Here is a 14,719-nt window from a genome sequence, read left to right on the forward strand (position 1 = left end):
ATGAATCCCACCTGCGGGTTTTGATTTTCTTATTCAGAAGCAATCAGCCGACTTGAGAAATAACATCGTCAGGAATATTTTCCACAGATTCCTATATCTCGCTCTTGGGTTTCGATTTGTCATTTTCGACGAGGAGCGCAAGAACGTTCGGCGAAGGGATTGGCAAGGAATACTAAAATTAATTGACCAAGCTCTTCCCCAAGTGACCTGCACAACAGGCCATGTGCACGTTATGTTCTCTAGACAACCGAAGGAGTCGGGCATTCCATTTTTAGTTATTTTCACTACTTTTTTTAATCCAAATTTGCCTCTCTCTCTCTCTCTCTCTCAATTAATTGACCAAGCTCTTCCCCAAGTGATCTGCACAACAAGCCATGTGCACGTTATGTTCTCTAGACAACCGAAGGAGTCGCGCATTCCATTTTAGTTATTTTCACTACTTTTTTAATCGAAATTCTCTCTCTCTCTCTCTCTCTCTCTCTCTCTCTCTCTCTCTCTCTCTCTCTCTCTCTCTCTCTCTCTCTCTCTCTCTCTCTCTCTATTGACAATATCATTAATCAAATATAGATATAGAAGTTTTTTTTTTTTTGGTGAAGAAAAAAATTGGTGAAGAATATAGATATAGAAGTTGCTAATTAGAGTTAGGATTAATACCATAAAAAATTCCAAATTGGTACACCGATAATAAATTTACTCTCAATTAATTTTTGTCCATTTAAAACCCTATCTATGACAAATTTACCCTTTTTTTAATTTTCATTAAACTTTAATGTCAAATTGCTAAATTTGGTGACAAGTATCGATTGACAAGTATACTAATTTAGAATTTTATCCTTCATTTATCACTGGTGTATTGATTTATCGATTTTGAACTTTAATGTCACATTGCTAAATTTGGTGACAAGTATCAATATGTTGAAAGGTCGAGTTCGTTAGTTTTATTTATGAATATGTATCGAAAACTTTTCTAAGGAATTATAATTCTCATTCAGAAGTTTCATTTTTTTCATAATGAAGAATGTACCCATTTGCATATGGATTGACACAATTTAGGACCATCCACTTTTGAAGTGGTCAACATAAAACCTTTCAAGCTGCAAATACAATAGATTGGCACGAAAAAAGGAACAAAAATACCTAAATCATTCTTGATTTTCAAAGGACAATACCATTCTTTTCTCCCTACTACTCTCTTTTCCGAGAGGTAGCTCATTGCTGACTAGACTACACATAGAGTGGAAAAGGGCAACATACTTCTTTTTACACACCATCCTATATTTTATTTTTGCCAATCACATAAAACGCACACAACCAAATTCACGGACGATCAATCTCCATTTCTTCGTCTCCCAAGCAAACCACGCACAACCCTCAGACAGCAAAGTTGACGACGGACCGGTACGTCTGTCCGGGCTGCCACCCAGCGGGGATCACGTGCTTGGCAACCAGGGTCTTACCGGACTCAAGAGAGGTGAGCTTGATCGAGAATGGAGCGCGCAGCTGGCCCGCGCCATCCAGCTTCCAAACCGCGCCCCACGACTGTTGCATCGGATGCCAAGAGTCAGAGTCTAGAGCCTGCTTCAGTTTGACGGAGCCGAGCTCGCCATCCCCATTCGCGTACTCAATTAGCGCAGAGAAATAGTAGGGGTTCGAGCCGGAGTCAACGTGGAATGCCACCTCCACGCCGGGGAACTTGCACTTTACTCTGATTGACATTGTAAATATGTGCACATAAATAGACTTTTAATAAGCAAGTTAGACTATTTGCTGATTAGTATAAGTCTGGTGAAAGCAAAGTTTCTCGTTAATTTAAAGCACTTTTCAATGCGTTTTATCTTCCTTTTTTCCCTCTGCGCGTCTGTTAAAATTGGAATTCACTCGAAAGGATCCATAGAGAAAGGATCAACCGTACGGACTTTTTGTATTGAATTTGCAGCACCCCAGCGTTGCGAAGTTCATCGGCCTTGCCAGAGCTCGCCATGGCTCCAAAAGCCGTGCCGCTCAAATCGAAGTGAGCAGATTCAGCAACACAAGGGCCACCAGGGCATTCATCAGTTATAACGACCGTCACCGGCTTCCCAGAACAAGCCGCATTTTCAGTGCATTTCACCTGAAATTTAATCAGCAAGAGCTCAAAAGACTGCACTTCCTAACTACTACTAAATAATCTGTTTCAATAGGACAATATGTACCGAGTCAAATAATCTATTTAAATACGAAGAATTTAAACTTCTTTTAATGGTAGTCTAGAAAGCGTGCCGCAGTAGATGTTTTCATCAATTCTATTCCACGATTGTTAATTTAGGAAAAGCATATCTCGTGAACATATATTAACTTTGTCCGTGGCAAATTTTCTCCGATGACGGCGAATATAAAATAATTCGAGAAACACTTTTCTAGCAAGAGAGAAACCTGGTAACAAGCTCCACATCCTTTGCCTGATTTGAAAAGAGAAGGCCCTCCTGCGGACACCATTGAAGAGAATGGAGCTTGGTCGACCCCACTCCCATACCCACATGCGCCACCTACGTACAAAATATCATACAAAGCATATTATATATAATATATTATATATGTATGTATAAATATATATGTATACTTGCAGATCAGGTGAAATGTGTAATTACTAGAGTAGTATTGTCTAGCGTTGTACTTGATTCCAGTTTGACCTCTAAGTCTACATGTGTTTGGTACAAAGCCAAAATCAAACACGATTAGGTGATTGACCTAAGCTACTCATATGTCCGAACCGATTTATACTCGAAAGACTAGATAAGTCAAAATTACTGAAAGGCGTGTGATGAGACCAACGGCGCTTGCATAAAAAGATCTTTACTCCAGGTGAATTGACCAAATAAAAATATAATGTCATTCCATTACCATCGCTACCAGCGCCGTCGGGACTCCCGTACCACGTCGCACCTGCCGGCGACCAATCACCGTTGGACTGAACTTTCGAGATGTTAAGCGATTTGGGGTTGAAGCAGTGAGACGAGTTTATGAGGAGAGAAAGGAGAAGGGCGAGAGGGAAGCAAATCGATGGAGATTGAAGAAGCGCCATGTGATTCTCGAGACACTTTGGTCAGGAGTTTGATTTCTTGCACTCGATTTGGGAGCACAACGGGCGGGTATTTATAGTCAAATTGAGAGCACAAAATTCCACTAAATCGGAGTCCTTGTCGTCATTGGAGAATTTTCGGCGATAGTTTTTGCCATTAATTATTGTTATTTTATATGGTTTGCTCGCACTATAACTTTTCTTGCAAGCTGAATAATCCGACACAATAATCTCCGTAACTATATCGGTGACGGATTGTGAGACGTTTTGATGTAAAACAACATGTAAATGCCTTTATGGAAACATTAGAGCCTCATAAGAGCAGGCGGTCCCACAAATCCGAAATGTCACAGATTTTAAACGCGTTTTGGAGATTTTCTAGTTGTATTTTGATAACTTTCCTTTTTATCAATATATATTTCTTAATTTTGTTATTCGATTTCAGTTACTTGGTTATTTTCTAGATGACAACCTCTCTATAAATAGACACCTAAGATATTGTAATCTGCACTTCTTTATTTAAAATAAATGCTATCTTTTGAAATGCATAACTTCCTCTGCGTCACGTTTGAATCATTGAATTATGGATTCATGCAGATTTTACGGCAAATAAAGAATTAGCAACAACGGTCTGTACGGAGATTTTCGTGAGGGTCAACGGAAATAGTTTGGATATCGCACGTATGCGTGCGCATCTCTCAGTACTTCCACAAGCATTGATCAATCGACATCTACGAATGTCTTCAAGCTAACTGCAATTACTTCAAATCATTCTAAAGGCGAGATCTAGCTCCTCTTTTTCTTTGAGATTAGAGAACCAGGCATGCTTATTAGGCTGGGAGAAGGTTTATATAAATTGTTCTCTATGATAATAATATTTTTCGCTAATTGATAATTTCAAGCGTTGCATGTTACCAATTTTAGGAAAAAAAATTTGCAAAACAAACGGATCCTGAAAGTCACTATATTATCTATTTATCATAATGATCTATTAAACATGCATTTGCGTACCGCAAAGAATCTCTGCATAAGTTTGCGATAACCTCCGTGTCTATTCTTTAGACCGATGAATCGACTGGGAAGTTCGCCGAAAGAGCGAAGAAAAGCAGCAAAGACAACAACAAAGAAGCTTTCCAGATTTTTAAAGTAACTACCTGACCAGCATGACCGGCCTCTGCTATGACGACCTGCGCTGCTACATTACAGTTAAGGTACAGGTTAGGCGTCAGTTGATTATGAAGAGTAGGATTTGCCCTGTCTACGTCAAACCCATTGAAATATCCCTCATTGCGGACACGTGTCTCAAATTCTTCGACTGTTTCTCCTACATTCCCTGCGCGAAAAAAGATCCGTATCTGAGAGCTGATGTTCATTTCATTGAGGTCGTAGTTGTGACCCCCCACTTCTATAGATTCTCCCACGGGGATTATTTTCACCAGATCCCCGCAGACTATGCTAAGCCGTAGAAGAGCTATAGTAGTACATTGGACGGGGATCAGAACAATGGGTCTATCAGAATTATTATGGATTATAGACTTAGGCGGCCGGAGCCCTGTTTCAAATCGCAAGTAAAAGATTTGTCAATAATCCTGCTCTTGGACCCCGTCTACCTGTTAAGTTTCATGACAGCGTCCACCAAACAAATATCCCACCAAACATATATCATATATCACTTATAGTCTCCTCTCAATTGTAATTAAACGCATGAGACATATTCTAATGGTGCAACACGTTCATTAACATGAAGATAATGTAGATATGACCCTGAGTTCATAGTACGGCAGCAGTAACTAGAATCTCATCTCATGCAAGTGGTGTGTAATGTCTAGTTAACACCTACTTCATGTGAAATCTGTTATTAATTAAACTAAATTCGTGAATTTCCAACGTGCACCCATAAATATTTAATCCCTTACATGCATCTAGAATGTCTGTGTATGTTTAGATTCACGTTTCTATGTAAATTTATGGAATGTATTATCTTGGAATGATAGATATATTTATGAGTTATTTAAGATTACTAGTCATGTACAATCCTACATAAAGTCAAGTATGGTAATCATTTCTTTAAAGAAAAGAAAAATAAAAGAAAAGCCTATTTGTCTCCTTTTCTTAATTAGAGTCGAGTTTACTGAATTTGAGTGTTCCACCTTCAAAATTATTCTATGAAAACCATCATGGCAGAAAGGTGTCCATGAAAAACTGGTCTATAGTTAGAGCTTATTGAGTCAAGGAAATCCATAGCAAATTCTTGGAATCGGCAGACAATGTGAATTCAGTTTATTGTCAGAAAGATAGGAATTTTCTCATGTGAAGCCCAGGATTGAGCGGTCTCCAACATTGAACCCATCCCAATAGGAGCAGTAGAATAGGGAGAAGCACAAGGTGCCGAGCCACCAGCGGAGAAGGACTGGATTTCTTCACGACACTTCTGCGGTGGGAAAAATTGTCCAAAAAATCTTAAATTTATTATACTTTGCTCAATTCAATTCTAAGCCTTTCAAATTTACCAATTAGGTCAAAAATATTTTTACGTTTTTTCAATTGAGTACACTTGGTCAATTTTAGCAGAAAATCGCTAACATGGATGCCAATTGTTTTATGTGGCATGGCTAATACTAAAGTAAACAATTTTAAAAATTTTCTTTAAAATTTTGAATTTTTTATAATTTTTTTTTTCTTTTTTTTCTTTTTCTTTCTTTTTCTTCCAAGCTCGGCAAGGGCTAGCCAACCCTCATTGGTCACTAGGCGAGGGCTTCACGGCCTCGCCCAATCGCCAACCCTCACTTGTGACCACGCTAGCATCCCTCAAAGGAGTTGGTAGGAAAAAAAAAATTCAAATTTTATAGAAAAAAATTTACAAAAATTTGTCCACGTTAGCACCAACAATCCTATTTGGCACCATAGGAGTCCACATCACTTATTTCTGATTAAAATAAGCCAAATGGACTCAATTGGTAAAATGTAAAAAAATTTAGTCCTCAATTGGCAAAACTAGAATGTTTAGAGCTAAATTGGCTAATTTTTGGACAATTTTTCCATTACACAATGCAAACCTACTTCTTTTACAATGGAAGCATAGTTTAAGGTCCACATAATATTTATTCAATACATGCAAGAAGCACTTTTGTCGAGCCCCGATCCTCGAGCATACACCCATCCCTCACCTTGGTCGATTACTAGCAATCGACCCTTTCATTTTAATATGCATGCGGAAGCAGATAAAATAATCCCAAGACAATAAAACAAAGGGATAGAAAAGTAGGGCTATATTTTTCACAACTAAAAAACCACAACCACACTTTCATACAAGGCAAACCTCATAGTATATATTACAATACTATTAACAAGAGTCTGATCTATCTTATAACAGTTCACACTCAGGGTTTGCAAAACGAGATGAGGTCTCAGTCTTCATCCGGGTCATACTCCGAATCATCCTCAGAATCCTCCTCGGACCCCTCCTCCGGTTCCTCATCAAGGTCCTCCTCTTCAGGTTCTTCCTCCTCTTTGGGTTCTTCCTCCTCAGGTTCCTCCTCCTTAGGTTCCTCCTCCAGGTTCTCTTCTGGGTACACCTCGACCTGTTCGACCTCTCCTTCTTCCATGCTCTAGCTGGAGTCTACTATTGATTGCTTGGGAGAGTCGAGGTCACTCTTGAGCTTAGGGTCTTTAGCATCGATCACTGCTCCGTCCTTGGGATCCATGATCCCTTCTTCGAATGTTGCCTCTAAGACGAACAGAGGCACATCACCCTCTGGTATCGGACCCTCTCTTCATCCATCATGGTAGTGACGATACCACGATCGATACTCGTGGGATCTCAAGTCATCTCTACCCATGTCAACCTAGACGGTTGATTTCACCAACACATACTCTAGACCTCTCGGGTGGGGGTGTATCAGGAAGTGGTACCCTATCTCGGTGATCTCCTCGGGTATACCAAAATGCATGGGAGGACGAGGAGGTGAAGGTGTTGCCATCTAAGGACCTGAAATGTTATCCCATAACCGAGATGAGACTACGTCTCAGCAAGTTCTACCCCCTAAGACTCGATTAGGAAGCCAATACACCTTAAGGCTGCCTAAGCATAACACAAGTCAAAGGACTTACCTTGGCCTCAATTCCAATCCTGTAAGTCAGTTCAATTCATAACTATTGACAAACATAGCACCCAGTCAAAACAAATCGAATCATCGATTAATCAACCTTGTCGATTACATGTCAGTCAAACCATTTTCCGGTCATTTTAATCAATACTATACATTTTCCATGACGGTGTATATATCTAATCACCGAGCCATGTGCATTCTCTAAGGTGACATACTTAGTCACCGAGCCACGTGCATTCTCTAAGGCGACATGTCTAATCACCAAGCTCCGTGGATTCTCTAAGGCAACATACTTAATCACCGAGCCATGTGCATTCTCTAAGGCGATATACCGAATCATCAAGCCACATGCATTCTCTAAGGTGACGTACTAATCACCGAGCCCTGTGTCTTTTAAAGGTGATGTATATAATCCACAAGTCACGTGCATTCTATAGGATGACACTCTTGGTCTCCGAGCCACGTAATACAACTTTCTTTCTCACCACTTTATATAGTCCACTAAAATATTGAGTGATATAGACTGACGCTCAGTTATTTGCCAATCCATTGCTAAAATTAAATAATTTAGGAATAAAATCCTAAAATCATATTTAAATCAATTAAGCATGATTTAATGCTCAAATAAATAAACAGGCTGCACCACAATAATCAACATAAAATTTCGGTCGTTGGCTATCCCAGCCTAATTTTCGGAAAATAATTAATTAATTAATTATGGAAATTATTAAATAAATGCAATAAATCCAATTTAGGCCCATAATGCTTAATTGGAAACCGAGACGAGCTCGGAAAATTACCGAGACTCGTTCAATAAATACTATAACATATTTCCTTGCTAACTACACTATCCATTTGCCTAACATGCATTGATAAGTCTTTAATTTAATTACTCTAATCTAATCTATCCACATAATTGCACTTAATTAAATCTAATCAACCCCTAAGCATCATTAGCATACTAAGCAAGGTTTAGTGAGCAAAACTCACTTGATTAACGAATGGGTCGGATCAAACCGATAGGAACGTCGCGGGGGACAATTCTTCTCAAAGTGGGCCTAGGTTTTGAGGCCCGGAACCGCCTCAAATCAAGTCCGGAACATTGCTGGAAACCCACTGTTTTCCCCCTTTGATTTGAGCTGCAAACAAGAGAAAACAAAGCTGAATTGGCGGAGTAAGACCGGTAGAGGTGGGCGGTTAGTTCGATGGGGCAAGCGGCGGTCGGAAGGGGGCCTACGATGGCTAGATCTGGTCGGAAAAGCTCTTGGGATGCACAAACAGCAGGCTGGGACGGCGTGAGAGAGGCAAACGTGCGCGGGCAGCGTTTGCTGGCGGTAACGCGGCAATGCGGCAAACGACAAGGCATGCAGCGTGCGGTGGCTTGCTGGCTTGCTCCGGCGGTGGTTGCTCCTTCTCTAGCTTCTACTGGAGTGCGAAATGGAGAGGAATGGGGAAGCAAAGCTGGTCAGCAGCCTTGGAGAGGAAGCAAGAGGTGGAGGAGGCCACCATGGCCAATTTCTTCCAAGTCATTGTCCCATTGACCCATCCTACACCACCCACACTTCCTTGGCTGTCCATAGGCCACCAAGGCTCACATTTACAACCTTGAAATGGTCCATTTTGGCTAGGCCATGGGGGAGCTATAAATTTGACACCATTCTCTCTCAATTAAACTTGATTTCCTCTTCGATTCAATCCCGTATGGCCTTTACAAATTCAATTGACACTTCAATGCCCTAATCGATATTTTTCATCACCTATGGATCCATTTTGCATCCCAATTTCGTGACAGAAACGATTCCCGGCATTTTTAAACAAAAACGGTCATATGTCGACTTTTTCCCATAAAGTCTCGGGTTGCAGAAAAATCTTCTAAGACTGAGTCGACATTCCTAAAATTTATTATGATATGACAGAATCTTTAATTTCTGAAATCGGGCATGAATCGCGGTTAATTTCACTCGAGTGCGTTTTTAGCGTGATCAAGGCTACCGGATAGTTTTCAGAGATTTTTAGTGCAAATAACCCGTGGTCGATTTTTTTCAAGCCACAATGAACCTACTCGACACATTGGCGACTCTCGATTATCGTGAAAATCTCAAGGATTCAAATACGTACACGGGGTACCAAAACGACAAAATAATCAATTTAGGGCTGGTCGACGAAAATTTTCTAATTTAGTGGTGCCACCCATGATTAGTCACATATCTCAGTCGAATCAACCTATCTCTAATCTTATATGGATATTTAACTATGCCGTAATGGCCTCTAAAGATGAGCACGGTTAAAAAGTCAATTCCTGGTCAAATTCTCAACTCTATTGCATTAAAATTCCTTAATAGCTTCCCTTAATAATCTAGTTATCTCGAGAGTGATCAACTCTGAGAACAGCCCTATAGGCGCGTCGATGAAATGCCCGATTTATTTAATAGAAAACAAAAGTGAAAATCTTGGATGTCACAATTTTCAAACGGAAAATCAACTAGGCGACATCTACATAGTTTGGCCCCGACATGATCGAATTACTAGTCTACATGCCCCACATATTGACATGTGATCTAGTGTAACATAATGTAAAAATCACACTAATCATATAGCATTGCAGCCGAAAATATCAAAAGCAGCAGCAGTGTTAAATAACACATGGAGTAGCCTTGATTGATTCTAAATCTATAGGGATTGTTCCGTTGCTGCCCCGTCACTTGAGCATTAGCATTGTTCTGTTGCTGTGGCACCGCTTCAGCGTTAGCATTGTTCTGTTGCTCTACCGCTGCTTGGGCATTAGAATTCTTCCATTGTTGCACCTTCAGATTGGCAAGGTGCACCCTCAGTTTGTTGTGTAGATCCCAGTTGAGGGCCATATTTTCGTAGTACTTCAACGACATACAGATGTTTACCAATACCGCAAGGGAGTTGTAAATGGAGGCCAATAAAGAGAGGGCGCAAAAAGTCCATTTCAATTTACACCTAATCGTTTCTGAGGACGTCGGCATAGAAGAAAAAACAATGCCTTGGAAGACGAAGTACGATTCATGAATTCCCGAGTCCCCTGATGCGGTTTGAGATAAGCTTTTGTAGACTCTAAGGGCCTATTTGTTTTCTTTCTTTTTTTCTGTTTTTGAACAAAATTTTTGTTTTTTTTTTGTTCATGGGAACCAAAAAAAAGAAACGCGTTTGTTTGCGTTTTGTTCCAAATCTATTTTTGTTCCCAGAACACATTTGAATAGAAACAAAAAACAAGAAAAACATATTTCTTGTTTTTGGAACAATTTTTAAGAACAAATTTTCTCTCTCCTCTCTTTTTTCTTTTTTTTTTTTTCTTCTTTTCTTTTCTTTTTTCTTTGGCCGGTCGACAGCCTCGGCCATGGCCAGCGATCGACCGTCGAGGGCCGGCAACCACACCGGAGCGTCGCGGCCGCTAGTGAGGCTCGGCCTCGCGTTGGCCGGGCGAGCTCGGGTTCGCCCGGATCCGGTGAGACCGAGCTCGCCTAGCCACCGGCGAGGCTCGCCGACGGGCGGTGGCCCGGCGAGGCTTGCCTCGCCGGTGGCTGGGCGAGCTCGAGCTCGTCGGATCTGGGTGAGCCCGAGCTCGCCCAGCCAAGGCAAGGCCGAGCCTCGCCGAGGGTCGGCAAGCCTCGTTGTGGCTGGGCGAGGTCGCCGACCTGCGTCGGCCGGTCGGCCATAGTCGAGGCCAACGACTAGCCAAAAGAAGAAAAAAAAAGAAAAAGAAAAATAAGAAAAATTAAATTAAAAATTAAAAATTAAAAGAAACAAAAAAAGAATACAAATTTACCAAACGTGTTTCGATTCATTTTTAATCTCGGAACAAGTTTACAAGCGTCTTCTTCTGTTCAAAAATTGTTCCCCGGAGCAGAAATAGTTTTTTCTATTTTTGTTTCCTGGAACAATTTTTAACAGAAACGTTACCAAACGCGCCCTAATTGGCCTCCGTAAGTTGATCCATGCTCTTCTCTAAAATTTCTGGGCTCTCCATTTCTGATTCTGCGGTTGGGGTTGGCGATTCGAATTATCTCTGTTTGTAGTTGTTTGTGTAAGACTTAGGACTAATGAGTGACAGAGCTGAAAATAGGAAGAGCGTCTTTATTATAGCCATTATGATGTATACCGGCATATATATAGGTTGGAACACCAATGTGTAGGCTCCTTTGAATGAGCTACTCCAGTACTAGGGTTTGAGACGTAGTCATTTTTAAGCATATAGAAATTAGGATTTCCGGGAATGTGCGCCAATTTTGTGCCGAGGAACATGTGGAGTGCGTCAGACAGCTCATTGTCCTCGCTTTTCAACTTGCTGTTCACAACGCAAATAATTTGAATGATTCAAAACAAGAATTAATTGAAGAGCGTGTCAGTAAAGTAAAAGGGAAACGTTCTTCGTCCACGATTTTATTCACAGTCAATTCACCTATTTTCTGACCACAAAGTTCACCCCGTTTTTTGGTCCAGCAATTGATAAATAGGTCTTCCGCTCCAGCGGCGGAAAAAGAAACATGATTATAGTCTTCTTGTCTTTTTCATAGCTTCATATACCTTATTATCGTACATACAACATACGTGTAGAAGATGTGTTTCCTTAATATTGATTCCATAATTCCATAGAACATATCCCCCGTTAATTTTGTCCTGATTAATAAGTATTACATATTGCTTTTACCATATCATCAGCTATGGTGGTTATAGAGTTCACACTGTCTTCCAAGAGATTACAAGTTTGAGGCATGTCATGAATAGATCTTTAGTCAGCTTGTGACTTGGGCATTTGCTACCTCATGTAAAAATATGTCCTGATTAACTTGCAGCTTTGTGTATTACATACTGGTTTTGCTATATGCTTAGGTATGGTGGTAAAGAGGTCACCAGTTTGCACATATCGTGAACAAACCTCTAGTCATTTTGTGCCTTGTGTATTTGCTACCACATGTGAACACGTTTCCTAACTTTTAGCAAGCGCTACGGTCATCAGCTCAAACAGATTAAGGCTACATTTGGTCTTCCATACATTTTTACCGGATAGGATAAGGTGAGATAAGATAAGGATGTGATAAAATTTGAAATCTTCTATGTGGTGTTTGATAACGTCTAGATAAAAAAAAAAAAAAAAAAAAGATCCAAATAAATATTACCCAACTGAGCGTTTGAAATACATCGACATTCTCACTCGACCCACCTCTCTCGCTTTTTCGCTCTCATGGTTAGTGGTCAAGGAAAATGAGACATCACAGACCATCATCATCTTCATCCTTTAGTAAGGGCAGGAGGTTAACGATTCCGCATCTGGTGTGCACTACTGCAATTCCCTGTTTTCTCGCTCTAGATGCTCAATGTTCCTTCTTTGCAAGTCGCCTTTTGGATTAGTACTCTGAAATCAATACTTGAGTCCACAACTGAACTCAAATCCTTTGTTTCTTCTCTGAGATTCTGCTCCGAAATAAAGTTAAAACATACCATCACCCAAAATTGAAAATCAAAGGAAAAATATAGAACTCGCGACTTGGTTTCCTCAAAAACTTGTTGACAACGCAGAACAAAGTACTGAAAAAGGACGGACATAGACCCATAAAGTCCCGGCAAATAGAATCTAGATTACATTAAACAACCCCGTGTCGATGACCCATCATCACCAAATTAATGGGTTGTAAAGACGAACCGTCCCCGATGAGCCCATCAATTTAACCCATCACCATCCTTTTATTCAGATGAAAGCAAGAGCGGAGGATGATTGAAAATAAGAGCAACGTTCATCGAAATTCTCGATGATAGGCGCCAAAAAATTTTCACAAATAGAATGGGTTCTTCTGCGAGGAAAAAAAAAAAGAAATCTGAAACTTGTTGGAGGAAGTCAACTCTTTGGATGGCTGCGCGTGACGAAGCTAGAAGCAACAGTTTAAGACAATCGCATTTGAGGTCAAGGACGGTGATGTTGAGCCGACAACAAGAAGAGAGATCGACTAAGAGGTGTTCATCTGGTGTGGACGAAGTCGAGCGGTGAGTAGTAAAGCGAGTCCATCGGGTTTTTCTCCTTTTTTTTCTGTTTCTTTTTTCCTTAGATTTTCCATAAGGTGGGGATTTTTTGTCTATCTAGATACATTCAAATCTAGTGTTCTCCCAAACACCAGATATTATCCTATCCAAAATTATATTCGGTCCTCCAAACTTAGCTTAAGTAATAATGACTTAAACAAAATCTTTCGTAAGGAGCGTGAAACTCTCATGTTAACACCCAGAAAGGTATATGCACTATTACGCCTCTCTACATTGTCTGTCTTATAAGAAAAAAGAGATCTTTGTCTTTTTTACGAGAACTTGTTTTTAGGCTTGTTAAAATTTATCACGAAGCCTCTATAATGTTATCTCTTCTGTCAACAGCATTCATCTCACTTTTAATATTTTCCATAGTAACATTTCATTGAGTTAGGCGATAGAAAAGGACAATAAGCAATGCAGACGGCGTACATGCTTCCTCCCAAGTATCTCGCAGACTCGCACGAATGCACTGTCAAACTGGCTATGGTCTTGTCACTGTTCGCCCCAACGTATGTCTCCTTGCGCTCAGAAACGAAGAGAAAAAGAAAAGCCCCACCAATTAATGAATCCCACCTGTGGGTTTCGATTTTCTTATTTAGAAGCAGTCAGCCGACTTGAGAAATAACAATGTCAGGAATATTTTCCACAGATTCCTATATCTCGCTCTTGGGTTTCGATTTGTCATTTTCGACGAGGAGCGCAAGAACGTTCGGCGAAGGAATTGGCAAGGAATACTAAAATTAATTGACCAAGCTCTTCCCCAAGTGACCTGCACAACAGGTCATGTGCACGTTATGTTCTCTAGACAACCGAAGGAGTCGGGCATTCCATTTTAGTTATTTTCACTACTTTTTTTTTAATCGAAATTCCCCCCCCCTCTCTCTCTCTCTCTCTCTCTCTCTCTATTGAGAATATCATTAACCAAATATAGATATAGAAGTTTTTTTTTTTTTTTTGGTGAAGAAAAAAAAATTGGTGAAGAATATAGATATAGAAGTTGCTAATTAGAGTTAGGATTAATACTATAAAAATACCAAATTGGTACACCGATAATAAATTTATTCTAAATTAATTTTTGTCCATTTAAAACCCTATCTATGACAAATTTACCCTTTTTTTTTAATTTTCATTAAACTTTAATGTCAAATTGCTAAATTTGGTAACAAGTATCGATTGACAAGTATACTAGTCTAGAATTTTATCCTTCATTTGTCACAGGTATATCGATTTATTGATTTTAAACTTTAATGTCAAATTGCTAAATTTGGTGGCAAGTATCAATATGTTGAAAGGTCGGGTTCGTTAGTTTTATTTATGAATATGTATCGAAAATGTTTTCTAAGGAATTATAATTCTCATTCAGAAGTTTCATTTTTTTATAATGAAGAATGTACCCATTTGCATATGGATTGACACAATTTAGGACCATCCACTTTAGAAGTGATACAACATAAAAGCTTTCAAGCTTCAAATACAATAGATTAGCACAAAAATACTCAGATCATTC

The 14,719-nt window shown here is 39.8% G+C and overlaps 1 protein-coding gene across 1 annotated transcript; it reads right to left on the reverse strand.

Annotated features, from left to right (window-relative positions):
• Positions 1-1,270: 1,270 nt before the first annotated feature.
• Positions 1,271-3,099, reverse strand: LOC104444461 (putative expansin-B2). Its single transcript, XM_010058135.3, has 4 exons — positions 2,881-3,099; positions 2,413-2,525; positions 1,917-2,110; positions 1,271-1,705 (listed from the first exon to the last, which is right to left on the reverse strand). The coding sequence occupies exons 1-4, from the start codon at positions 3,059-3,061 to the stop codon at positions 1,372-1,374; spliced, it is 822 nt and encodes a 273-aa protein (XP_010056437.2). The 5' UTR covers positions 3,062-3,099; the 3' UTR covers positions 1,271-1,371.
• Positions 3,100-14,719: the final 11,620 nt, after the last annotated feature.

This window comes from Eucalyptus grandis, chromosome 5, assembly GCF_016545825.1.
Source record: "Eucalyptus grandis isolate ANBG69807.140 chromosome 5, ASM1654582v1, whole genome shotgun sequence".
Lineage (NCBI taxonomy): Eukaryota > Viridiplantae > Streptophyta > Magnoliopsida > Myrtales > Myrtaceae > Eucalyptus > Eucalyptus grandis.